Source organism: Carcharodon carcharias, chromosome 19 (genome assembly GCF_017639515.1).
Source record: "Carcharodon carcharias isolate sCarCar2 chromosome 19, sCarCar2.pri, whole genome shotgun sequence".
In the NCBI taxonomy this organism is placed as follows: Eukaryota; Metazoa; Chordata; class Chondrichthyes; order Lamniformes; family Lamnidae; genus Carcharodon; species Carcharodon carcharias.
Window position 1 is genome coordinate 78694486 of NC_054485.1, and position 25117 is coordinate 78719602.

At 43.2% G+C, this 25117-nt stretch overlaps 1 protein-coding gene across 2 annotated transcripts; it reads right to left on the minus strand.

Moving 5' to 3' along the window:
• Positions 1 to 10432: 10432 nt before the first annotated feature.
• On the minus strand, positions 10433 to 22845 carry LOC121291668 (zinc finger protein 271-like). Of its 2 annotated transcripts, XM_041213164.1 has the most exons (4): positions 22780 to 22845; positions 22399 to 22549; positions 20509 to 20597; positions 10433 to 13273 (listed from the first exon to the last, which is right to left on the minus strand). In XM_041213164.1, the coding sequence occupies exon 4, from the start codon at positions 13096 to 13098 to the stop codon at positions 12082 to 12084; it is 1017 nt and encodes a 338-aa protein (XP_041069098.1). In that variant the 5' UTR covers positions 13099 to 13273; positions 20509 to 20597; positions 22399 to 22549; positions 22780 to 22845; the 3' UTR covers positions 10433 to 12081. The 2 variants fall into 2 exon arrangements, with proteins under 2 accessions (XP_041069098.1, XP_041069097.1); XM_041213163.1 differs by lacking the exon at positions 20509 to 20597.
• Between the last annotated feature and the right edge of the window lie 2272 nt (positions 22846 to 25117).

The window sequence follows — 25117 nt, forward strand, 5'->3', positions numbered from 1 at the left end:
CGGTGGCGAAGTTTCAAGTCTTATCACGCATCACTTTTGTTCCTAAGTAGACTCTCAGTTCCCAGAGTGAGATCACTCACAGGGCTCCACAGACCAAAGCAAAGATCATCGCTTGGTGATTCATGAGGCCAGAATCTGCAAGTGTGAGTGCGGGATTTGTTCTCGCTACAGTGGGCGGACATCCTCTGAGTTGAAAGAAAATGGCTTTGAGGGCTAGGAGAGATGTGGCCATATTCCCTTATTTAACTTTACTCTTCTTGGAACCTGTCAGCAATTAATGTATCATGGGCAAGTCTCCCACATCTTCCTTCCTCCATGGCGTGATTATGCTCATACTGATCCCTCAGCAACCTTGTGAGGTTCCTGGGCCTCCAGATCTTCATCCTCCAACAAGCTCTCATCCTCCTCCAGTTCATTCTTTGGTGGTGGTTCACCTCTTTGCATTGCCAGATTGTGAAAGGCGCAACACACTGCGATGATGCAGGAAACCCTGTCAGGAGTGTATTGTAGTGAGCCACCTGAGTGGTCCAAGCATCTGGAGCACATCTTCAGAAGCCCCATGGTCTGCTCTATAATGGAGTGTGTGAAGCTGTGAACAGTTTTGTACCTCTCCTCAGAAAGACTCTTGAGGGTGACATCAGCCAGCATTTCAGTGTGTACCCCTTATCCCTGAAAATGTAATGGCCCTTTGAAAATCTCAGGCATCTGAGAGTTACTCAGGATGCAGGAGTCATGGCCACTCCCAGGGTAGCATGCACAAATGTGCAGTATGTGCTTCTGGTGATGACACACCAGTTGTACATTGATGGAATGATAGCCCTTGCAGCTTATAAGCATTAAGCCCTGCTGCCATGGAACCCATATAGCCGCATGGGTGCAGTCCATTGCACCCTGCATTCTTGGGAAGCTTGAGATGGCAGCGAAGCCAGTGAATCTCAAAACCTGGCTATCTTCATCCAGACATAAAGATGGACCTTCCTGTAAAAGGCATCTGTGACCTCCTTTATGCATCAATGTGTTGCGAACTGAGAGAAGCAGCACAGGTCCCCTGTCGATAATTGGAAAGAACCAAAGGCTAAGAAGTTGAGTGCTGCGGCCACCTTCAAAACCACTGGCAGGGAATACCCTCCAACTCCACATGGCATCAGGTCACTGAAAAATGTGGCATATGCGATGTACCAGAACTCGGGACAAATGCAGACATGCATGACATTGCCTCACACTCATTAGTAAATAGGACACGCTTCTACGGTAAAGCCTAGGTCTGGCGAGTTGCCCTTGTGGTCTGGGTCTCGCTTCCTGACCCTCCTGTTCATGCTCTGGCTCCAGTTGACTATGTCCCTCCTGCTGAAGCTGCGTGCGGAGTCATCTCTCACTCCTTAACCTCCTCCATTGCATTAGGACCCTGATAAAGAAAGCATTGAGCCCTGGATCCATATCTGCTTTTGCCTTTTCTCTGAAAGGAAACATTGAAGTCATTAAGGGGCAAAAAAGTGAAGCTTAGAAGATGACACATTTGGAAAATTGTAAGGGTCTATAGTTTTTCCTGACCCACTTGCATGCTGGCTGACACTGCCTTGTCCCTGAGACGCTAGCACACACATCAAAGTGACCAAGATGGCATCACAGATGTGTAACATCTTGAGCCTTGCATGGGATGCTAAAGTTTCAGTAAGATGAGTGATCCAACCTAGCTCTGTGCTCCAGTCTCTGATGTGGTATATCAATGGCCAATCAGTTGCTTATGGTCAATGAGTGGATGCCCTTTGGCCCATTAGGAGTGTCAAATCTGGTTTATATGTGACAGGCCTTCACTGATGGAATGCCATTTATGATAGAGCTCTGCCTCCTTCACTATTGCCTTGAGATGCAGCGACTGTGATGTGAAGCCACTGAGTTCTAAGTACCCTTTTAACAGTGCTAACAAAGCCATTGGCCTTCAGTGGTGTTCATCACAAGGAGATCTTCCTCCTTTCTTAGTAAGCAGACTCCTGCTCACTCCTGTGCAACAAGAGGTTAGAGGGTGACCCCAGAAAGGCCCCCCTCGTGTTCATCCTTCCCTCTCACTGCCATTCCACAGCCTTCCTTTCCCATTGCCCCTATGTTCACCCTTCCCCCTCACTGCCATTCCACAGCCTTTCCTCCCTGTTGCCTCCCCCCCTCATGTTCATCAACCCCACCCGCGCCTCACAGCTTACCCCCAGTTGAAGTGCTAGTTTCTGAAATTGAGGACTCCATGTGTACCACAGCATGGTGGTGTTTCATGGGACAATGTAGGCAAAGAGCAGGAACAGATCAACCCTACAACCCCAGCAGAGTGGCATTCATTGCAACAAAACCGGCACAGCACTATGACAGGTAGGCTATGTATGTTCCACTCATCTTGAAGTTACCAGCGAACTGAGGTCCAATTTGTGCATGCCATCCCTTTTCAATTGGATTTGAGGCCGCCGTAATTTCCCACTGAGGTGACAGAAGATTGGAAGGATGACAAGATTCTGGCAATCAGCTGTTTTAATGAGCATTCATCACGTTAGTGTCACTTTGTGCCACTTGTTGGCAGGATAACTGACCTGCCATAAACACTGTTGCGGGAATTGCACGTGTTTTTACGACATCAGGTTTGTGACTTTTTGCCTGCTGCTGGATTCTCTGCTCCCGCCCGCCATGGAACCCGCCACGGGATGGATCGGAAAATTCCGCTCAATGTTACAGTTGTGACTGGAACAGTGTTTTTTGAGATTCATTATAATTTTCTTGCTTTTGTACTCTATGTCCTACACATAAAGCCCAGGATCCCATATGCCTTATTAGCCGCTTTCTCAACCTGCACTGGCACCTTCAATGATTTGTGCACTTAAATCCCCAGGACTTTCTGCTCCTGGAACCCTATTAGTATTGTACCCTTTAGGTTATATTGCCTCTTTTCTTTCTTCTTACAAAAGATATCATTTTGCACTTCTGTGCATTAAGTCTCATCTGTCACATGCCAGCTCAATTCACCAATTTTCTCTGTCCCCTTGGAGGCTTTCACTGTCTTCCTCAAATATTCACTACATTTCCAAGTGCTGTGTCACCTGCAGATTTTAAAATTGTGCCCCGCACACCCAAGTCTAGGTTGGGTTCACCGAGTCGGGAGATTTCCTGGCATGGTGAACCTGACCTTTAAAAATGTCCGCCTGCAGGTTGGATTTTTGTTTGGGTGGGGGGATGGGGGTGGGCTGAATCAGAACTCTGGCAGGCAACCCCGAAACCAATGCACAGGCTGCTGGGTGCAGAGACGGGTTGAGTGTAAGGCCTGCCTCTGTGCTCCCAGCACTGTGTTTAAATAAATAAAAAATAATAACGAAGCAAAAAACATTCCCCTACCGTTGCACCACCCCAAACAGTCCTTATGCTCCATCCATGGCAACCTATGTCCTCCCACCCACCCACCCCCATGGCCCCTATACACCCTATTCCAATCTAGTGCCTACCCACCCCCATGGCTCCCATACGCCCTATGCCACCTTAGTGCCAACCCATTACCCACCATCCTATACCCTCACCCCCTCCATGACAGCCCACCTGGTACCCTTGGACAGTTCCTTGACAGCTTTGACACTTCCTGGATAGCTTTGACAGGTTTGACAGCTGGACAGTCCTTTGACAGCTGGATAGCTATTTGACAGCTTGACAGTCCCATTGATGTTGTGCGTAAAAAATGCATAATCATGTTCACTTTTAGCAATCCTAAAGGGTTCCTTACCTCTCCAAAGGGTACCCTGGTTATCCAAATGAATCCACCCAAGTTCAAACTTCCGCTTACCTGTTCTATTCTGCACAGTCTGGATTCTACACTCCTGTTCTTCCAAAATCCCACTTCAATTGAGGCAGCTGGTGATTTAAATGGCCAGTTGCCTCCACAAATCGTGCATATGAAAACCCTGGCCCAATGCCAGTCCTGCCCCTGTGAGAATGGGAAATGCCGGGTTCAGAGGTGGGATTTAGAATTTTTGGTCATTTCTGAGATTTCCGCCATGACGAAGAGCCTCCCCTAGGTCATTAATAAATATAATGAAAAGCAGTGTTCATAGTACTGATCCCTGGGGAGCACAACTGTTCCTCCAGTCCAAGAAAACAACTTCACTACTACTCTGCTTCCTGTCACTGAACCAACTTCAGCCTATGAGAGGCGCTTTATCAAGAGGTTTTGGAAGTTTATGTACACCAGATTAAACACATTGTATTCATCAACCGTCTCTGTAATCTCTTCAAAAAACTCAATCAAGTCAGTTAAATTTACCCTGAACAAATCTGTTCTGGCTTTCTTTAATTAATCCACACTTGGCCAAATGACTGTTAATTTAGTCTGGAATTATCGTTTCTGAAAGCTTCTGAATTTTCTATATTCAGCCTGGCTCTCACTTGTATTACCAACCTGATATCCATCATACCCCCATTTTTTTTGCTTCATCGTACTCTCTATCTCATCATCTAGGAAGCTCTAGTTTTGGCTGCTCTACTTTTCCTCCTCATAGGAATGTATTTAGCGTGTATACAAACCATCTCCATTTTACAGACTGCAGTTTTGCCTGCCAATCTTTGATTCCAATATACCAGGGCCAGATCTGTTCACAACCCACTGAAATAGACCCTCCCCCAGTTAAGAATTTTTAATTTAGATTGCTACTAATTCTCTATTAGTTCTTAAACTGAGTGGCTTGCTTCAGAGAGCAGTTAAGAATCAACTACATTGCTGTGGATCTGGAGTCACATACAGTTAAACCAGTTAAAGATGACAGATTTTCTGCATTAGTTGTTATGACAATTGATGATAGTTTCACAGTCACCATTACAGAGACTGGCTTCTAATTTCAGATTTATTAATTCATTGAATTTAAATTCCACCAGCTGCTGTGGTGGAATTTGAATCCAAGTCCTGGGAGCATTTGTCTGTATTACTAGTCTAGTGACAGTGGCACTACACCACTGACTACCCTATTGTTAAGCTAAACCACGTGATGCTATGATTACTGTTCCCTTAACGTTCCCCTACTGACACGTGCACCACTTGACTCACCTCATTCCCCAGAACCAGATCCAGCAATTCCTCCATTCTCTTTGGGCTGGAAAGGTATTGTTAATACTTATTTTAGATGACAATTGTCTGGCATTAATTTAGATTTATGCAGTGTTTATTTTATATGTAGTCATCTATTATATTTTATAAGTTATTTCTAATAGGAATGTACAGTACTGCACATGTATGGGCCAGTATTTCAACTAGTACAATGTTTTTTCTGGGTGGGGAATGTCTGGAAGAACCTAACTCCAATTTTAACATTGATTCCTATGGAACCTGTGACTTGCTTGAAGTCATTTCACTTAAAGTTGCTATTTCGGAGAACTTAACTAGGATGTTGTGAGGAAATACTGTACATCACTGTTCCTTCATTGTGCCAGAGTCAAAATCCAGAAATTTCCTTCCTAACAGCACTGTAGGTGAATCCAATGAGTTTTAGCAGTTCAAGAAGGAGGCTCACCACCACCACCTTCTCAAGAGTAATTAGGGATGAGCTGTAAATGCTGGTTTTGCCAGCGACATTCACATTCCATGAAAGATTTTTAAAAATCATTATTGTCATCACCCCTTTCTTTCCTTTTCTATCTTTCCTAACCACCTTGCATCCACCTAATTAATACCAGACTAATTTTTACTCCCCTGCTATCTGTCTCCTCCAATCCTTTGTGAACCTTGATTCCTCTTTTTAATCCTACATCCTGGTGCCCATCTCTCTGCCAAATTAGTTTAAGCCCTGTGCAACAACACTGGGGAACCTCCTTGCTAAAATATTGGTCTCAGCTGAATTGAGGTACAACCTGTCTGGCCAGTACAGATCCCACCTCTCCCTGAATTGGCCCCAATGCCACAGGAATCTAAAATCCTCCCTCCTGCAATATCTCTCCAGCCAAACATTCACCTGTTCTATCTTGCTATTTCTGTACTTGCTTGTGACACTGGGAGAAGCCCAGAGCTTACTTACTACCTTTTGAGGTCTTGTTAATTATGCTTTTGCGTGGTTCCTTAAAATCTGTCTGTAGAATCTCAACCCTTTTTTTTATCCCTGGTATTGGTACTGTTATTGACCACAAACTGTGACTATTCACCCTCTAGCTCATTGTTTTGCAGCCACTCAGTGACAGTGGTATAAGGGAGGAAACATACCTGGAATTATATTCACTCTATTGGAAATTTAGTTCCTAAAACATTATGACACAGTTTGGCCAGTGAACTATGCACCAAGAATGTTTAAAATAATATAGGAACAGGACCAGCCCATTTAGCACCACCAGCCTGTTCTGTCGTTCAATGAGATCATGTTTGATCTATGACCTAACTCCATATACCATTCTTTGGCCAAAATCCCTTAATACCTTTAGTGAGCAAAAGTCTTTCAATCTCAGGCTGGGGATTTCTGGTCCTGCCGAAAGTCAATGGACTTTTGGCTGACCTGCCACATCCCCCATGACAGGTCCTTTCACGACAGGGCTGGAAAATCCCAGCCTCAGTTTTAAAGTTAGGAAGCATAAATTGGCCTTGGAGGGAATGCAGCGCAGATTTACCAGAATGATACCTGGACTCCAAGGGTTAAATTTAAGAGGTGAGATAAACAAACTAGTGTTGTACTCATTGGAATTTAGAAGATTAAGGGTTCAATCAAGGTTTTCAAGCTATTAAGGAGAACAGGTCAGATAGAAAGAGATGAATAAACACCATTATTCATTCCATGAGCAAACATCACCTAGGAATCAAATGTACAGTTACAGCCAGAGCAGGGAACATGAAGAAACAGCAGAGTTGAGAATGAGCAATACAAATGATAGCAGGAAAACACAACTGGCTAGGGAGCCACTTCTGAAAAAAAAAATGATACATTTTTCTCCAGGTTTTGTGGCTGCCTCTATAAAACTCAGTTGTGGTGCTTAAAGAGTTAAATGGCCAACTAAAAGTTGAAGGTTTTCATTAGCCCAAATCTGATATAATGTTGCAACTGCAACTTGAATTTATATAATGCCTTCAGCGTAGCAAAACGTGCTAAGGACTTCACTGGAGTGTTATCAAACGTTTAAAATTAAGCTACACAAAGAGATATTAAGACAAATGACCAAAAATTTGGTCACTTGTTTGGTTTTAAAGGACAAAGATAAAAATAGAGATGTGGAGAAGTTTAGGGAATGAATTCCAGAACTCAAGGCCTAGGTAGCTGAAGGCACAGCTGGCCAATGGTAGGAGTGATGAAAATCAGGGATGGGCAAGAGGCCAGAATCAGAGGAATATGGAGATCTCAGAGGGTTGTAGGGCTGGAAGAGGTTACAGAGACAGGGAGGAGTATACCATGGAAGGATTTGAAAATAAGCATGATAGTTTCAAAATAGGGGCATTGCCTGACAGGGAACCAATGCGAGTCAGCAAACTCAGGGTTGATAGGTGAATGACACTTAGTGTGTGAGCTAAGATACACGCAGCAGAGTTTTGGATGAGCTCAAGTTTATGGAAGGTGGAAAATAGGAGGCCAGCCAGGAAATTAATTGAATTGTCAAGTCTAGAGACAACAAAGGCATGGATGAAGGTTTCAGCAGCAAATGAGTTGAGTCAGGATTAGAAACATTGGAGTTTTTGTTGTTGTACTCTTGTTGGTAATAGGCCAAAAAGGAAACCTAAGGTACACTTTTCAAATATGTCAAGATGCTACGATTAATATTTTTGTATGGCAATTCCTGCTTCATTTTGAGTGGCCACTTCTTAAGCTCCATAAAATTCCATATTCAATTTCTTTTCCAGAATATAAAATGAGTTATGTTCAATTGTCATGTTCAATAGTTGGGGGGGTGGGGGGGGGGGGGGGGGGGGGGTGCGGGGTCAGTTTGAGAGTCTTAATGAACCCAACAGGTTGTTGGAAATCTGAAAACACACTGTTTGGTATTCAATAAAAAGGAAATAGTCACCCAGCTACCTTTACTGAGATTGGGGCATAATTGTGGTATGGATCCAGTCCCAGGATGAGATTAGAAGGGGCCCGTTCTCACTGGGCTTTGGCCTATCTAACATTTGTACTGGGGATGTCATTGGAATCTATAATCAAGAATAGAGAGTGTCTGAGTGTTTAAGAGAAATTCAAGTTTATTAGCAAAAGACACCATGGATTTGTAAAGGGTAGATCATGTCTAAAGATCCCAAATAGTTATTTCCTCAAAAAATTCAAAGTAGTCAACAGGGGAATGTCTATTAATGTACTTTATATGAACTTCCAGAAGGCATTCAATAAGGTTCCACATTAATTCTAGCTACAGTATTTAAAGGTCATGGAATTGAAGGCAAATTATTGACTTGGTTAGGTGGTAGGAGGTGCTGGGTAAGGACTCAAATTGGAAGGAAGTGGCCAGTGGACTATATTCTGGTGGAATTAGCAGTGTGTGTCACTAGTGTGTATGTGTGTGAAAGTTCCACCCTGCTGCTATTCTGGTGTTTCCACAGGCTCTGGCAAAATTTTGGGAAACATACTAAAAAGGTAAAACTAAACTATAGTTTTGTAAATAACAGTTGTAATTTTTAAAATTTATTCTCTTTACATATGAAGTTACATAAAATCTTATTTATTCTAAATAAGTAGTTATGTTAAATTCAACAAATTAGGAAATTATTTATTAAAAAAGAGTTTATATTGTACTTTAAACTCCAAAATGAAAGCCAATAAGGTGCCTTCCCACTTTCAGAAACTGAAGTACAACTTATGGAGACATAAGATAGTGCAGCACCTAAAATTAGTGACAAAAAAGGGTTTCCTGTTTGTTCTTCCTGGGCATGTTAGCAAAACTAAATGAAGATAGATGTCAAAGACAAGAATACACACTTGAAAGCTATGGAGTAGGGACATCCTGGAGAGTGATCTTGATATGAAAGACCAAATAATCCTGGGTAAGTAGGTTAAAAAGATCAAAAGCTCTAGTGGCTGATGAGTCAGAGCTCAAGAAGACTTGAAGCAATATTTAAAAGAACCAGAATTATAAATGTTTTACAAATAGTTGTTTGCTAATACAGAACTTGAGTATTGCTGAAAAAAGACATTTTGTTGAAGCTTTTTGTCTCGCATTCATCAGGAGAATCACCAGATTACCAATTTCAGGGGAAACAACAGCTTAATACTTATGAAATGAGAGTGCTGATTGGTTGGCAAGTAGACTCTGAGTGGTTGAGATGTTGCCATGGAGAATGCACCAGTTAATGATAACTGAGTTAACTGCCAAGCATTGTTTGAAATTTAAATCAGGCAGCTTGACTCTGATTGGTCAAGGCATTGCCCTCAGGAATGAGCCAGTGAATGGCTATCACTTATTTTGTTTAGCTGAAATGTGCAATGTGTGCATATGTTCTTTCTGTCCATGTTCTTTGTGGAACAATAAGTTGGCATGAGTTTACACTGAATTAGAATGGAGGGGGAGGGGAGGGGTTGGCGGCATTGGTAACACCTTTTCACTTTATCTTTCATAAGGTTCCCAAATCTAAGTTATAGTTTGTGACCACTGAGATCTATGGACCACAAGTCACAGAGATGGCCTAACTCCATGGAATCTGTGAGGGCCAAGGAGACTCCCACCCTTGCAAAGGAGCTAGCCAGGTTGGGAGCGCAGTGTGCAGGTAAATTAGAGGTGCCAGAAGTGGGGGCGGGAATCCCAGAATCGGGTCCCACCCACCATTTTGAAATTGCTCCACAGTCATTTCAATTTTGCAAAAATGTGGGCCAATGTCTCAAGCATGGAGGTGTAAATAGTAGAAACTAAAGAAAGCTCTGCATTGCACGTAAAGAGAATTACCGATTGAAGCAGAAGCATTTGAAAATTGTAAAAAATATTCAGAATATAAAAAAAAATAAAGTCATAATCTAACAATTACAATTAGGTGTTAAAATGCAGTTAGTTACAAATGGTTACCCAATAGCCACATAATTCAAAAACATGGATCACCTGTTTCCAGCAATTAATAATGTAGTTAGCTGCACATACTCTGATAATCACTTATGAATTCAGCTTTCCTCCAATAATCTTTATTCGCGCTAGTGGCAACAAAGCATATTCCTTGGGCAGATTCACACCCATTACCAACTGAAAAGTGATAGATTGAGAGCAGGTACAGTAGAGCAGCTGCAGCAGAAAGAATGTGCGGAATTTTATGGCTCCGTTGTGGTGGAGGCGGGGCTATAAAATACGGTGAACTGTTGAAAAGTCCATTGGCTTTGGTGGGACCGAAAAATCCCGCCGGTGGGAGGGGCCATAAAATTCTTTCCAATAACAATTTATCGAAATATTTCACAATAGAAGACATAGGTGATGCTTGGTGTATGTTCCTTGTTGTTTCAGTATGTGAAAAGCAGCATGCTAACAGACCATATGATTTAGACTAAAGCTAAATATCAAATTTATTGCAAGATGTAAATTTTTGCACAAGATAACCAACAACAACATATTTACTGACATCAATGTTTAAACCGTTTTCTAAAACCAATTTATTTAAAAGATCTTGGAGGAGTTTTTTTTTCCATCTTTCACAGAATTCTGGATGACTTAAGCATGGGTTCTGCAACTCCAAGAAGTTTTCATGGCCCATGGTTATACTGATATTAGGTTGAGCTAAGTGAACCCATGTAACTAAGGCAGTCCCTAGTATGTAGAATGTTAATTTTGTTTCAAGTAAGTTTGAAGCTTCCTTGAAGGATGTCCTCATCAATATGCCAGTTTTGTCATTGATGTTAATATTGAACCAACTACTTTCTCAGAAGGATATTCACTGCTGAGGCATCCGGTAGAGAGATACTAATTCTGTCTTCTCTCACATTGTTAAACTTGCAAACATTGTCTGAAGTCAAACAATGGTAACATGGTTGTCATTCATTCATTTAGGAATTCAGGTCCTTAGCTCATTGTCTGCTGATGCTTCATCCTGAGCAGTTTCCTTGACAGCTTTTTCAGTTTTGGGTTGCCATTGCCTTTCACTCTCAGGTGCAGGGAGAAGAGGCAGGTCCCAAGTCTACTCATGGAAGTAAATCCATCATTGGCAATATTCTGAACCACACACTTGCCATCTAGCCAACTGGCCCCCTTATGGTTGCTGTATCACAAGCAAATTAGTTATCCTTTATGAGTTTAAATGTTCACTCCAAAATAGTTGGTGCAGATTATTTATGCTCAAACTCTCACATCAAGATAAAATAAAATCTAAACAGAAAGCTCTACTTAAAAATTCCAACATGTTGGTTCTGCTACAAATTCATATCAGTGAATATGATATGGAAACACTTTACAATATTAGATAGGGTGGAGAACCTGTTCATCATAACCATGTTATTCAAGTGACTAGTGGTCAGACAGCTATAATAGTTATATGGTTGCTATGGTCAAATCATGTTCAAAGCAAGATACCTGTAAACCTTGTAATTTAGAATTTAGAAAATAACATCTTTAAAGGGAAATTATATTGTGGAAGTTTCTTCCAAAAATATTTCTTAAACAGATTAAATGAGGAATTTCACAAGTATGTTGAGGGAATTCTTAACATCATGCAGCACATATCCAAGATTCAGGCATATGCTACCCACAATTATCTGACAAGACTCTCTAGATGACTAAAGATGACAGATAAACAGACAAGAGGAGGTAACACTTGGGCGCTCAGTATACTTATAATTTTTTTCCTAAATAATCTCCACTTCCCCCTTCAGAGAAGTACATTCCAGTATACTGCAAGAGGGAGTTGGCAGTGCAATGCTGGATTTCATGCTGGAGCTGTAAAATGGTAGAATCTCACAGCACAGAAGGAGGCTGTTGTGCCTTTGCCAGCTCTTTGAAAGAGCTATCCAATTAATCCCTTCCCTTGCTCCTTCCCCATAGCCCTGCATATCTTTCCCTTTCAAATACGTATCCAATTTATTTTGAAAGTTACCATTAAATCTGCTTCCACTACCCTTTTACATTGTGCATTCCAGTTCATAATGGCAGGTATGCCTCCAATTATTCAAGGTACAGAAAGGAAGAATGGAAGGATTTCTATCCTGTGTGAACGCGTCTATGTATTTCTAAAGAGGAGGAGTAGGTGAAGCAGTTCTGGCAGAAGTCACATTGAAAGCGTCTGTCACCTGTGTGGGTATGCTGGTGTTTTAGAAGGTCTGGCAACTGGGTGAAACCTTTATTGCAAAATTCACATTTGAATGGTTTATCACCTGTGGGTATACACTGGTGTCTCAGGAAATATGAGGAGCTTAGGAAAGCTTTGTCACAAACCTCACACCTGAACGGTCTCTCTCCTGTGTGAATGCGCTGGTGTACTACAAGGTACGATGAGCTACAGAAATCTTTATCACAAATGTCACACCTGAACGGCCGCTCATCTGTGTGGCTGCGCTGGTGTATTCGGAGGTATGAGGAGCTGCAGAAATCTTTGTTACAAACCTCACACCTGAATGGTCTCTCATCTGTGTGGACACGCTGATGCTTTCGGAGGTACGATAAATTGCAGAAACCTTTGTTGCAAACCTCACAACTGAACGGTCTCTCACCAGTGTGGATACGCTGGTGTACAACAAGGTAAGCGGAGCTGCAGAAATCTTTGTTGCAAACCTCACACCTGAACAACTTCCCACTTTTACGAATGCACTTATGCTCCAGGAGGCCTGTTGACGTTATGAAAGCTTTGCTGCAGGCATCACACTTGAAGGCTTTCTCCTCTGTGTGGGTACGCCGGTGTTCTACTAGGTGCAACTGCTTCATGAAAGCTTTGTCACAAACCTTGCATTTAAATGGTTTCTCGCCTGTGTGGATGCGCCAATGTTGTAGGAGGGTTGATGCTTGTGCAAAGGCCTTTTCACATACCTTACATTTGAATGGCCTCTCACCTGTGTGAACGTGCCGGTGTTTCACGAGACTTGATGAATGACTGAAACCCTTATCACACACCTCACACTTGAATGGCCTCTCACCGGTGTGCATGCGTAGGTGGTTCACAAGCTCCGACGACTGTGCAAACGTCCAACCGCACATGTCACACTTATATGGTTTCTTTCCCATGTTACTGCTCTTATATTACAGTACACATGGGAGTAAGGCTTTGCCAAAACCTCACTTCTGAAGTAGATTTGCAGAAGACTTTATCATGAAGCAATTCCTTTGATAATGACCAGGATCTATCTGTAGGGTCTCTCCTTCCTGTAATCCCAGTATTGCTTAATACAGCGCAACCATTCTGTAAAATAAAAATGAAAAGTCATGTATCTCCTCTAATTCTTTCTGTTCTCTGTTGACTTTTCCTAGGAGGTTGTGACAGATTGGAGCCAAGCTCCTTGCTGCCCTCACCCAACACCCACAAATTTGCTCTTTCCAACAAGTGTCACAGGCCAATGATCAACTCCTCTCTCCCTAGACCAGAAGCTCTGAGGTTCATGACAGTGATTGACCAGAAGGTCATTAAACGTTCATGATCAGTATTGTGAGGTAGTTGTGAAAGTTAATTGGGTATTAGGATGTATAGTTACGGCAGTTAATTAAAAATAAGACATAAGACATAGGAGCAGAAATTGGGCCAATCGGCCCATCGACTCTGCTCCGCCATTCAATCATGGCTGTTAAGTTTCTCAACCCCATTCTCCTGCCTTCTCCCCGTAACCTTTGATCCCCTTACCAATCAAGAACCTGTCTATCTCGGTTTTAAATACACTCAATGACCTGGACTCCACAGCCTTCTGTGGCAATGAATTCCATAGATTCACCACTCTGTGGCTAAAGAAGTTACTCCTCATCTCTGTTCTAAAAGGTCTTCCCTTTACTCTGAGGCTGTGACCTCGGGTCCAAGTCTCTCATACTAATGGAAACATCTTCTCCACGTCCACTCTATCCAGGCCTTTCAGTATTCTGTAAGTTTCAATCAGATTCCCCCTCATCCTTCTAAACTCCATCGAGTATAGACCCAGAGTCCTCAAACATTCCTCGTATGTTAAGCCTTTCATTCCTGGGATCGTTCTCGTGAACCTCCTCTGGACCCTCTCCAGAGCCAGAACATCCTTCCTGAGATACGGGGCCCCAAATTGCTCACAATATTCTAAATGTGGTCTGACCAGAGCCTTATAAGGCCTCAGCAGCACATCCCTGCTTTTATATTCTAGTCCTCTTGAAATAAATGCCAACATTGCTTTTGCCTTCCTAACTACCGACTCAAACTGCAAGTTAACCTTAAGAGAATCCTGGACTAGGACTCCCAAGTCCCTTTGCACTCCAGATTTCTGAATTCTCTCCCCATTTAGAAAATAGTCCATGCCTCTATTCTTTCTACCAAAGTGCATGACCTCACACTTCCCCACATTGTATTCCATCTGCCACTTCTTTGCCCATTCTCCTAACCTGTCCAAAACCTTCTGCAGCCTCCCCGCCTCCTCAATACTACCTGTCCCTCCAGCTATCTTTGTATCATTTGCAAACTTAGCCAGGATGCCCTCAGTTCCTTCATCTAGATCATTAATGTATAATTAATAAAACTAGAAATAAAATGCTTTCCTGTCCAAAAATGTTGTCTGGCTGCAGTTGGAATATTGTGTCAGTGTCCAAGAAATGGCAGAAGTGTAGGCACTCGTCAGGCCATATAGTTTGCTGGGAGAATTAAAAATACAAGTAGAAATACAGTTGTTTCCTTGCACAAGAACTTTCTCTGGCTGCATTTGGAATATAATGATAATCCAAGAAATAGCAGAAATGAAGACAATCTACAGACCATGTAGTTTTCACTGGAGATGAAAGCTGAAGTAGTTTCTATGGTGGGTGTCTCAGCCAAATTGACAGTTTTACACAAGGCCAGCAAATTCAAAAATACAGCCTCATAAATTTCTAGAAACAAATTGTTTATTGTTAACTTACTTCCTCAAAGAAACTTCATTTTCTCCTTGCAACCTGTTTCCCGGTTTCTTCATTTCTAATACCTATTCCTTTTATATACCTTGGTGTTCTTCCCTAACCTTTCAATTCTATAATAGCAAGATCCTTTAAAAAGTTAAAATAATCCAGTTTTGCATACTCTGGAACACCATATAGTCATCTCCCACATCGGGTTCCACCTGGAGAAAAAGAACCATCAGCTTTCATTTAGTGAGGCTTCCCTGCCCATATCATCTAGTCCACTGAGTGAAGGTCACATTTTTATTGGTAGTATTGATTAGTCCCCCCAAGCAAGGTATCAACTTCCCTGGTCATATCATCTAGTTCCACTGAGTAAGCGCCTCAACTTCCCTGTTTATATTTATATCATTTAGTCTACTGAGTGAGGGCCATGGTTTCCTGGACCACATCAATGAGTCTCACTGGGTGGAATTTGCCATTCTGAGTACTAAGTGTGGTAGCTGGCAGGATAGTCGGCATGTTTCCCACTGGGTGCCAGGGTGGGTTCTTATGCCCGACTCTATGCATGGAACCTCATTAAGTACACATCGATGAGCCGCTCGCTGAATCACATGGTGGGGCAGGCGTGGATTTGTCCGCCTCGCTGTTACCTTATGAGGTTGAAGATCCTAGTGTCATATTTAAACCGGACACACATATTCACTCTCTGCAGCCCAGCTGTGTAGTGTGCACATACTGAGATGGTCCCCAGGAGAAAGAAGCCATGCACCCCAAAGTTCAGTCATGACTCCCTGATGGCTCTCCACATATGCCTTCCACAAATGCCGTCATGTCCGCTTCCCAAGGGATGGAACCAGGAAGTCTACCAACCTCACTTCACTTGCCTGGGAGGAGGTCGCATTGGAGATCTGTGCTGTTGGGACCCAAAAAAGAAACGCCCTACATTGCAGGAAGAGGATGAATGATCTAATCCCTTACGCCAGGGTAAGTCAACCTTCTGCTCTCTCTGGACTCACAAACTCATAATGGCATTTGGTACTCTAAGGGTTACACTCCTAAGGGATCTCACACATTATTAGAGTAGGGGACATCAGTACTGAATGTCTTACACACACTTCAACATTACCGCCATCTCATGTATTATCCTGCACAATCAACATCTTCTGCCCTTACTAGGAAGGGCTCAGCACACACAGCAGGTATGCATGCTTACCAACTTCTCATCCATTCCTTCTCATCACACTTTATCCATTTGTCTTCATGCGGGCCAAGATAGCCCACAACAGGAGGAAGAGATCACAGATGAAAGGTGGACATCCAAGAGTTCAGTCCCTTCGAGGAGGAGGCAGATGATTAGCAAGGAAGGACAGGGATCACTCCTGTGGTGAAGGCAAGATCGGCCTTCCAAAATCTACCCATTACCAATTCATTAGTCGACCACATCTCAACATTCACAGTGAGTGATGTGCGATGTTGCATTCTGCCTGTCAATGAATTAAATTTATCTTTTCTCTCTTACAGCCATCAGCAGACCGAGACAGAGGTCCAGCCAGACCATCAGCCCCAGCCCCTGGTCCACCTCAGATGAGGATCCATTCAATTAGGACCCGTCACTGGGTTCACTGTACCCTCCACCAGCACAGAGACACACCTCAGTGGGTCCTAGATCTAGATTTGGGATCACTTTCTGGAGACTACCTCAGTGACATGTCTCCACAGCAGTCGGAGGCAGTGGCAGCTTAGGTCTCTTGCACAAGGAGGACTGTGGGAGAACAGGCACCTGCTGAGTCTGAGTCAGACGATGAGCCATTGCCTACATGCTGATGATGCAAAGACAGGCGGAACATCAGGCAGAGCTGCAAGAGGCAGTCAACAGACTAAGACGAAGCATGGAGAAGTCTGTCCATGTTTTATCTGGTGCGAGTGCCTCGAGGTCACCATGGGAAAGGTGGCAGTGCTTTGGAGACCCTGGTCCAGCAGGCTCTGCCGGACATACATTTGGACCTGTACTCCATTGCTCTACTCATTAGTGGGATCCATTAGTGGCTAGGTGAGGGGGGGGGGGTGAAATGGGACACCTTGACCTCCCTCCAGGTGCTGTTTCTCCTCGAGTCAGGTAGTGGTCCTCGGGCGCCCAAAGGGAGAATGACCATCAGCTGGAAAACCCAGAGCCATCTACTCAGGAGACCGCAAGAGCATCCAGCTCCCAATCCCTCTGCCTGTGACCCCATCAGTTCCAGCTCCACAGGCTAAGGACAGTGCACCTGCCCCACAGCAGGAGACCTAGAGCAGGCGGGGCTCTCCAGAAGATGCCCGCCAAAGTCATCTCAGGCAATAGGGCATAGCATTCAACAGGCTGTCTCCACGTCTGCTGCGAATGTTGGGGTTGCAGCAAGACATAGCAGTAGGGTTAGGAAAATTAAGAAATACTGAGAGCACAATGGTGGCACAGGTGTTCACTCACTGTATATATCATGAACCTTTGTAAATACATTTTGATCTCATGATTGTAATCTCAGCAGCTTAATGCCTTTCGAATAAGAATTTATGTGCCCTTTTATTGCGAGGGTGACCCAAGCTCCCACACCATGATTGCCTCCATTTGTGTGCCTTAGATACATGTGATGTTTAGCAGATTCATGTTAGTCACTTGCCCCTTGTGTCATGTAAGGGAGATGTGTCAAACCAAATCCAGAAAGTGACTGATCTCTCTCTAAATCCTTTATAAAAGGCAGTGTCCAGAATTGAATACAATCCTCCAGTTGTGGCTGAACTAGTGTTTTATAAAAGTACATCATATTTTCTTTGCTTTTGTGCTCTATTTATAAAGCCCAAGGTCCAACTTTTTTATTTAAATGCTTTCTCAACCTGCCCTTCCACCTTCAATGATTTGTGCACATATTACCTCCCCATGTCTCTCTGTTCCTGCACCCCCTTGAGAATTGTACCCTTTAGTTTATATTAGCTCTCTTCTTTCTGCCTACCAAATGTATCAATTCACATTTCTCTGTGTTAAAGTTTATCTACTTCTCTGCTTTTGAATTTTATTTCTCTAGAAATGAAACCCAGTGCTTTGCTTTTTATGACCTTTTTTAAACCTGTGTCACTACTTTTAATGATTTGTGAATGTGTACCACCTGGATTCCTTTGTTCCTTTACACTTTTTAGACTGTTAACTTTCCAAGGTATACATGGCCTCCTTATTCTCCTGACCAAAATGCACCTCACACATACTTCTGCTGCAGCAGTTTCCATACTGTGGGTTGTCACCCCAATTGGAGTCGCAGAGATAGGCGAGTGGAATCGCGAGGAATGTCTATTAATATATATTAAAATATTGTTCTGTCTTACAAAACCTCCTGATACTGACATAATGACAGATTGGTTACTAATTAGTTTAACCTAGTGTCTCCTGCCTGGCACTACAAAGGAACAGAATATACTCTGGGCATCCCAGATAGATGACCACCTAGTAAGGAAATTCCACTATTCCAGCTAATCTCTGATGCTAACACAAATCCTTATCTGATAATCACATCAAATCTAATTAATTTTTATGTTGTTGGGCATGGGGGTGGGGAGCAGTTTTCTTCACCTCCCATTGTAATTCCAGAGAGAGACCAGTAGCACCTATCTCATTGAGTAGTCTACCGATCTCCCACTGAAGATTGGGAAAACCCCTGCCGAATTTCAAGGTCATCCACTTTTCATTGTTAATTGCATATCGTTGACAGTCTCTGTGGAAGGCCATATATGTATGTGTTTGTTTCTTCTTCCCATTCCAAGACTGGGTCAAAATTCCAGGAAACAGCGCAGGGCCTAGATCAATCTCCATAGAAACTACTTTGGGCTCAAGTAGTCGTCATAGCCTGATACAAGCCTCATGTGGCGAAGAGCTCCCAGAACCAGGTGAACCACGTCTGCTGCTGGTTTGATACAGAAAGGACTGGAGGAGGCCCAGTGAGGATTTTAGGCTTTCCGGAGGCCAGCAATCAGTATGACGTGTACTTGATCTCGGTGCTGATGCAGATCATCCTGGATGGCATTGATTAGATGTGGCTGCCCGTCACCTACACTTGTCACCTCAACATGTGGCCCTATGGTGGCCTGTCCAGCGTCAACAAGGTCAAGAACACTGCCAAGCACAGCAAGGAGCAGGGCAAAATCTAATGTCACCCCTTCGACACCCTGCCACACCCTAACAGGACTAGCAGGACCCCTATTATGCATCATCCAAGATGCTATGAGGTACTAAAATCTTCTGAGCTGCAAAATTGTGAGAGCTGTAGAGTCACAAGGGAAAGTCAAGAATTGAAGCAGGGATGAAATGTCCTGCAAGCCTTTGGATGAAGATATTTTCCTGGAAATATTACACATCAAGTCTACAAACATTGCTGTACTCAGTGTTAAACCATGTTATTTTTAAATGTTGCTGCACGCAGTTATTTATTATGAAGGAATGTTAAACATGACATGAAAAGAAATTTCTTCTTTCCTCTCCTCCCCAAGTTGTCTTGTTGCCTCTTTAAGGTAGTAGCCAATGCCGGACACAGCAGTCAAATGAAGAAAATTACAATCGCTTGAGTGAATGCACAGCCATTCATGCAAAAGTTGTTCAATTTGCTATAGATTGCACAAGAATTCAAAATAGGATTATGTTTTCAAAAAGATAAAATATAAAAAGATAAAACTCTGAAGCCAGGTGTGATGTTACTTTGCTCTGCCCTGCTCGTCTTTTTGTTCTCTCTCTCATTAGGCCATGTCCTCCTGCCTGTGGCCACTTACTGAGTCTTAAAGCTTGGCCCCAACCACAAACTCCATGTGATGCCTCTGCTGCCCACTTGGGCTCTAACATTAGGCATCTCAAAAGCCTCAACCCTCGCTTCTACTGCTTCCCTGCCAAGTTCATGAGCTGGAGTGGCTCGATCAGATTAAGTTATAGACTGGTAAGTACATGAAATACTAACATTTTTACAAACTACTTTAAAAACAGATTTTTCATATTTTCATGCTATATATTATATGTTGAATTTTAATCATTATATACTGAATGTTACTATGCTTCTTTATTACTGTTTTGTTTTTGTTGGCAGCCAGGGGGTCACACTAGCTTTCAAGAGTTAAAATGGAGTCACATTGAAAAATAGTTTGGGAAGCACTGCTATATTGAAATCAGTTTGCTATTGAGTTGAAAGCAAAATACTGTGGATGCTGGAAATGAGGAGTCATATGGACTCAAAACGTTAACTATGTTTTTATCTCCACAGATGCTGTTAGACTTGCTGAGTTTTTCCAGCATTTTTTGTTTTTGTTGCTGTTTAGATGTCCAGCCTGAAAATTTGATAATGTTTTTGTGTATTTTATTCCAGTGTTCCTCAATAACAACTGTATGTATCCATCCCAAATATTGTATAATCTGCCAATTTTGAAATTGTGCTTCTGCTTGCCAAGTACAAATTATTTATGCGAATGCTTCAAGTAACATCTATGTCATGCTGTTAATATATTTGGGGCCAGTCAATCTAATGGCACCTCTGTTAAGGGCTGGGAATTCTATGTTATATTTCCACTTTGTTTTTTTGAGTTTCTTTGTACCTTTCTATATCTAGATATCGATGAATTTCCATTCCTGCCATCCATGTGGTTTTCATTTGCACGCCATTTAGGTAAAGTTTATAGCATCCCTAGATAGTGAAATAAGAATCATTCTCAAAATGATTTCAGCGTCTGCTTCCTGTTCTTTTTATCATCACAGAACCCTTTTCTTCAAAAACTGGCAGAATAATACTGGGCCTTATATTAGACTAATGGACAAACATATTGGTCAAACATCAGTAGAACAATTGAGCAGTACCAATAACGCAACATGTATTTTACAGGGATTGATCACAGTGAAAATATTTAGTTTTTCTCCAATCCTGTGCTAAAGGAGAAAACAAAGTCATTCCTTGTGGAGCGGTGCTATTATTTTTTTCATTATCTATGGAAGTTACCTGGCTTGACAAAATCAAAAATCACATACATGTTCTCCTCAAAGGCTGCAGCTACTGATTTGAAAAATGAAAGGCTGCTAACAGAGGTCAGGAACACACAGAATTTAATGGGCTAATTTTAACTCTAACTGTCTAGTGAAAACCAGATGGGCAAACAGTTGGAATGTCTGCACTGCCTTGTCCACTGTGGTCCCACCATATTCCTACAGGCTGGGATTTTAATCTCTTTTGAGAAGCTGAGCAGGAAACCAGCTAGAATGCAGCAGAATCCAGCTTTGAAAATAGAAATAGGACTTTGATGAAATTATTGTGATTTTAACCCAATACCTGTGTGGGGATGCCATCCTACCTTTTCTCTAGGCCAATCGAGCAGAAATGGCAGAAATGACTGGGGCCTCAATAAATAAAGTGAGTAAATTTAATTTAGTTTTGTTTCCTTGTGGGCTGGGAGCACAAACTTTGACTTCCCTGTCCTAGGCTTTCCTCCCCTTGCCCCATCACACCTTGACTACCCACAAGTGCATCCCCCTCTCCTCTCCCTCCAAGATCACTTTCTTCACTGCCGGAAGCATTCCACTGTGTCTCCAGCAGGAGCCTTCTGAAGACCACCCGTTACAGGTGGGAGACTGACATGGGCCCTTGAGATAAAATCCTGTTCACCTCCACCTAGGCCCTCACCTGTAAGACTCCTGCTGGAAATTAAAATTCTGGCTTAAACAGCTGCGCACTCTAAAAAGACTGCCAATCAAACACATTTATACAAATTACATGGCATTTAACAACTCGCCCTTCTTCTGGATAAAGTATATAAAGTATATAAAAAGTTAATTTTAAAAAATTCTACAAATGTTGCAAGTCAGAAACAAGAAAGAATGACTGTTCTCTTCATAGATACTGACTGTTGGTGGCATAGTGGTAACATCACAACTAATAATCCAGAGGCCCAGCCTAATATTCTGGGGGCCAGGGTTCAAATCCCACTATGCAGCTGGTAGAATTTGAATTAATCATCTGGAATTGAAAAGCTAGTCTCAGTAATGGTGACCATGAAACCATTGTTGATTGTCCCAACTGGTTCACTAATGCCCTTAAGGGAAGGAAATCTGCCATCCTTATCTGGTCTGACTTCAGACCCACAGCAATGTAGTTGACTCTTAAGTGCTCTCTGAAATGGTGTGGCAAGCCATTCACTTCAAGGGGCAATTAGGGATGCGGTAACAAATACTGGCCTTGCCAGCGATGCCCACATCCTAGGAAAGAATAAAGAAATCTGGTGCATATTTGTCTATTTACATTTTTGGCTCAATTTATTAAGTTAAGTTGACCACTTTCCTGGGACTGTAGCTCATTTTAACCCTGAATGGTAAAATTAAAGGAGCCAATATCAATCTTAATCTTACAACCATGTCAGAGGACTATGCCCAGATTTTCCCTGGTTCTTAAACAAGAAACATTTCATTTACAAGAAACTAGTAAATAGCATCAGACTTACTTGTGCAGCAGGCCTTCTCAGAGGGTAATGTGTGTCATAGAAATGGATTATCATCATAGGCAGGCAATCTGTAAGAATCCTCAGACGTTCTGCAGCTCTCATATAGTGACACCTCACCTTCAAATGTAATGACCCATGAACAAAATTCAGCCTGTAAATCAGAAGGAAAAATATGTGTGCAAATCTTGGCTTCCAACAAAAACACTCAATATCCAACACTCAGCTCCAGCCAAACAGTTCAATACAAAGAAGCACAGAAGCCTCTCAGTTAGATCCTCTCACACAGAACCAGGAGCATTTCTGTTCCCTTCCTGATACCCCACAGGATTGTCAGATTGCTTGAACATATCAATAATTCGATTGCATAAAATCTGTACAAACCTCTTTCCTACTCTCACCGTCTTCACTCCTCCCACTTTAATGCAGGCACAGACAGGAACTCAACCTACTGCAAAAAAGGGGGAGGAAAAAAATGGGAACACTGAACGTAGTGTTTTGATTGGCATTTCTACCTGCCAATCAGAGGCTGTAATATATATGGGTCTTTGCATATTACATGTCAATCACACTTTTCAACCAGTCAGCCTGCACTGAGAGCGGGACTTCCACGTTACTCGGTAAAGCTAACTTGATACAGCCGCTGCTGTATTGCTAGGGAAAATATTCAAGCTGAGGGGATTTAAAAATATATTGAGTCCAACCATGAATCTGGAGCCCTCACCAATTTAGTGTGGCAGCAGAAGCAAAACATCAGTCTTTGTCTTGACTGTGGTCTTCCTGTCTGTGACACTGAGAAAATCACATTTAGAGTGTCACAGAAAGTAAGACTGGTCAAGACAAAAGCTGATGGTGAGAAGGGCTCTCTCCATCAGATTTTTCTCAGTCTCACCCCCTCCGCAAGTTGCCCTCAAAGGAGCTGTGGTGGTGAACAATATGTTGTCTATTTCCTTCTGGAATCCGCCTTTGCAAAACAGGTCTGGAAAGCGATGCTGGGGTTTTTGTCAAGGTTCACCCTGAGCAACTCTGTGTCAGAGGAATCTTGCTCTACAGGCTGTTCCCAGACACGCACATTGAGATAAGCATCAACTGCAGCTGGAAAACCATCAACCCCGTGAAAAACAATGTTTGGTCTGCCCGAAACCTGCTGTTCTTCCAGTGCAAAAAGTTGTCCACAGTTAGTTGTTGCAGACTGGCACATTCCAAGGTCCAAGACTATGTGCTGAGAGACAGACTAAAGTTTGGGGCCACAAAGACATAATAGGGAAAGGGTACCATCTGAGATCTTTCAGCCGTAGTACACTGAGGGGCTGAAGCCTAGGGGTGGCATTTTCTGGCTCCACCTGCCGCCAGGATCATCCGGTCCCGCCAAAAGAGTTTTGGCTGGCCCACTGCATAGCCAGCTGCGGGTCCCGCCACAGTGGGACCGTAAAATCCTTGCCTAAATAAAATAAAATGGACGGAATTTTCCAGGCCCACTGGTGTCGGGCGCCATGGCAGGCATGAGCAGGAAGGCCAAAAATCGGCTTTTCAACGTTTGGAATCATCTGTTACGCTCGTTAATGGCAGACCGCGTTTCCCACTGCTGGACATCGGAAATTTCAATGTAATACATTTGTATATTATTATAAGCCCAGCTTTCCAGAATCATTCCCCACATCAAATTTACTGCCAAAGTCAGCCAGAAACCACATTGGTGCAGAACACGTCTTGACTATTGTGATGTGCAGAAGTCAGGACTTACCATCAGGGCCTTGCTCACATTGCGGACATCCAAGCAGCAGAAGATGCTGCAACCCAACATCGACGGGAGCTTGGAGGAACATCCATCGCATGCTGGATGTATTCTCATGGACATGGCTTTGTTGCGAAGCAGCTCACAGGAGGTGGATAATCACTGTTGAGAGTCTATTTGGGGGCTTCAGTGTCTTGACCATGGTCTGCAACATATGATCGTCGAGTAGGTGGAGAGGAAGGTCCAACTGTCAGTAGGAAAGGAAGCCATAATGGAATGAGTGTGGGAGAGGAAGTTCTAGGTTTGACTGGGAGAGGAAGGCATATTGGGGGCTGAAATTGCGACAGGGGAACAAAAGTGTCGGGTGGGTGAGGTTGGTGGGGGAATGAAGATGTCAAGGGAGTGAGGTTGGGTGGGGGGAGGGAGTACGGGGGAAGAGGAGGTAAGGGGCGAGAATATGGCAACTGGGGAGGTAGTTATAAAGGGGGAGGAAGGTGTAAGGGAAGGAGTTTGGGGGAGGAAGGAGTCCGGGTGGAGGAAGAAGTAAAGGTGGAGGAAGGAGTCAGGAAGTGGGAAGGAGTAAAGGTGGAAGGTGAAGTAAAGGTGGAGGAAGGAGTAAGAAGGGGGGACAAAGTAAGCGTGGGGAAGAAGTCAAGGGGGGGAAGGAGTTCCAAGGGGGAAAGCGTAATGCGGGGTTGGGGGGGTCGGGGCGGATATGTCCAGGTGAACATGCAAGATGGAGACATGGGTCTATGGAGTTGATGACTGCCTCCTGAGGAGTGAAATGAGGGTGGGCATGGCAGGAGAGAATGGTGAGAATGAGAGAGGGCAGAGTGAGCCAGTAGGGTGCGAAGGTGAAGGTCCAACGGTATTGGTAGATGGGATGGCAAGGGTGGTTGATTGGGACTTGGAGGTAGACATAGACCCTGGGGGTGGGAAGGAGGAGGTTGGGGAGGTTAGTGTGGATGGGGGTGGGATTTTCGGGCA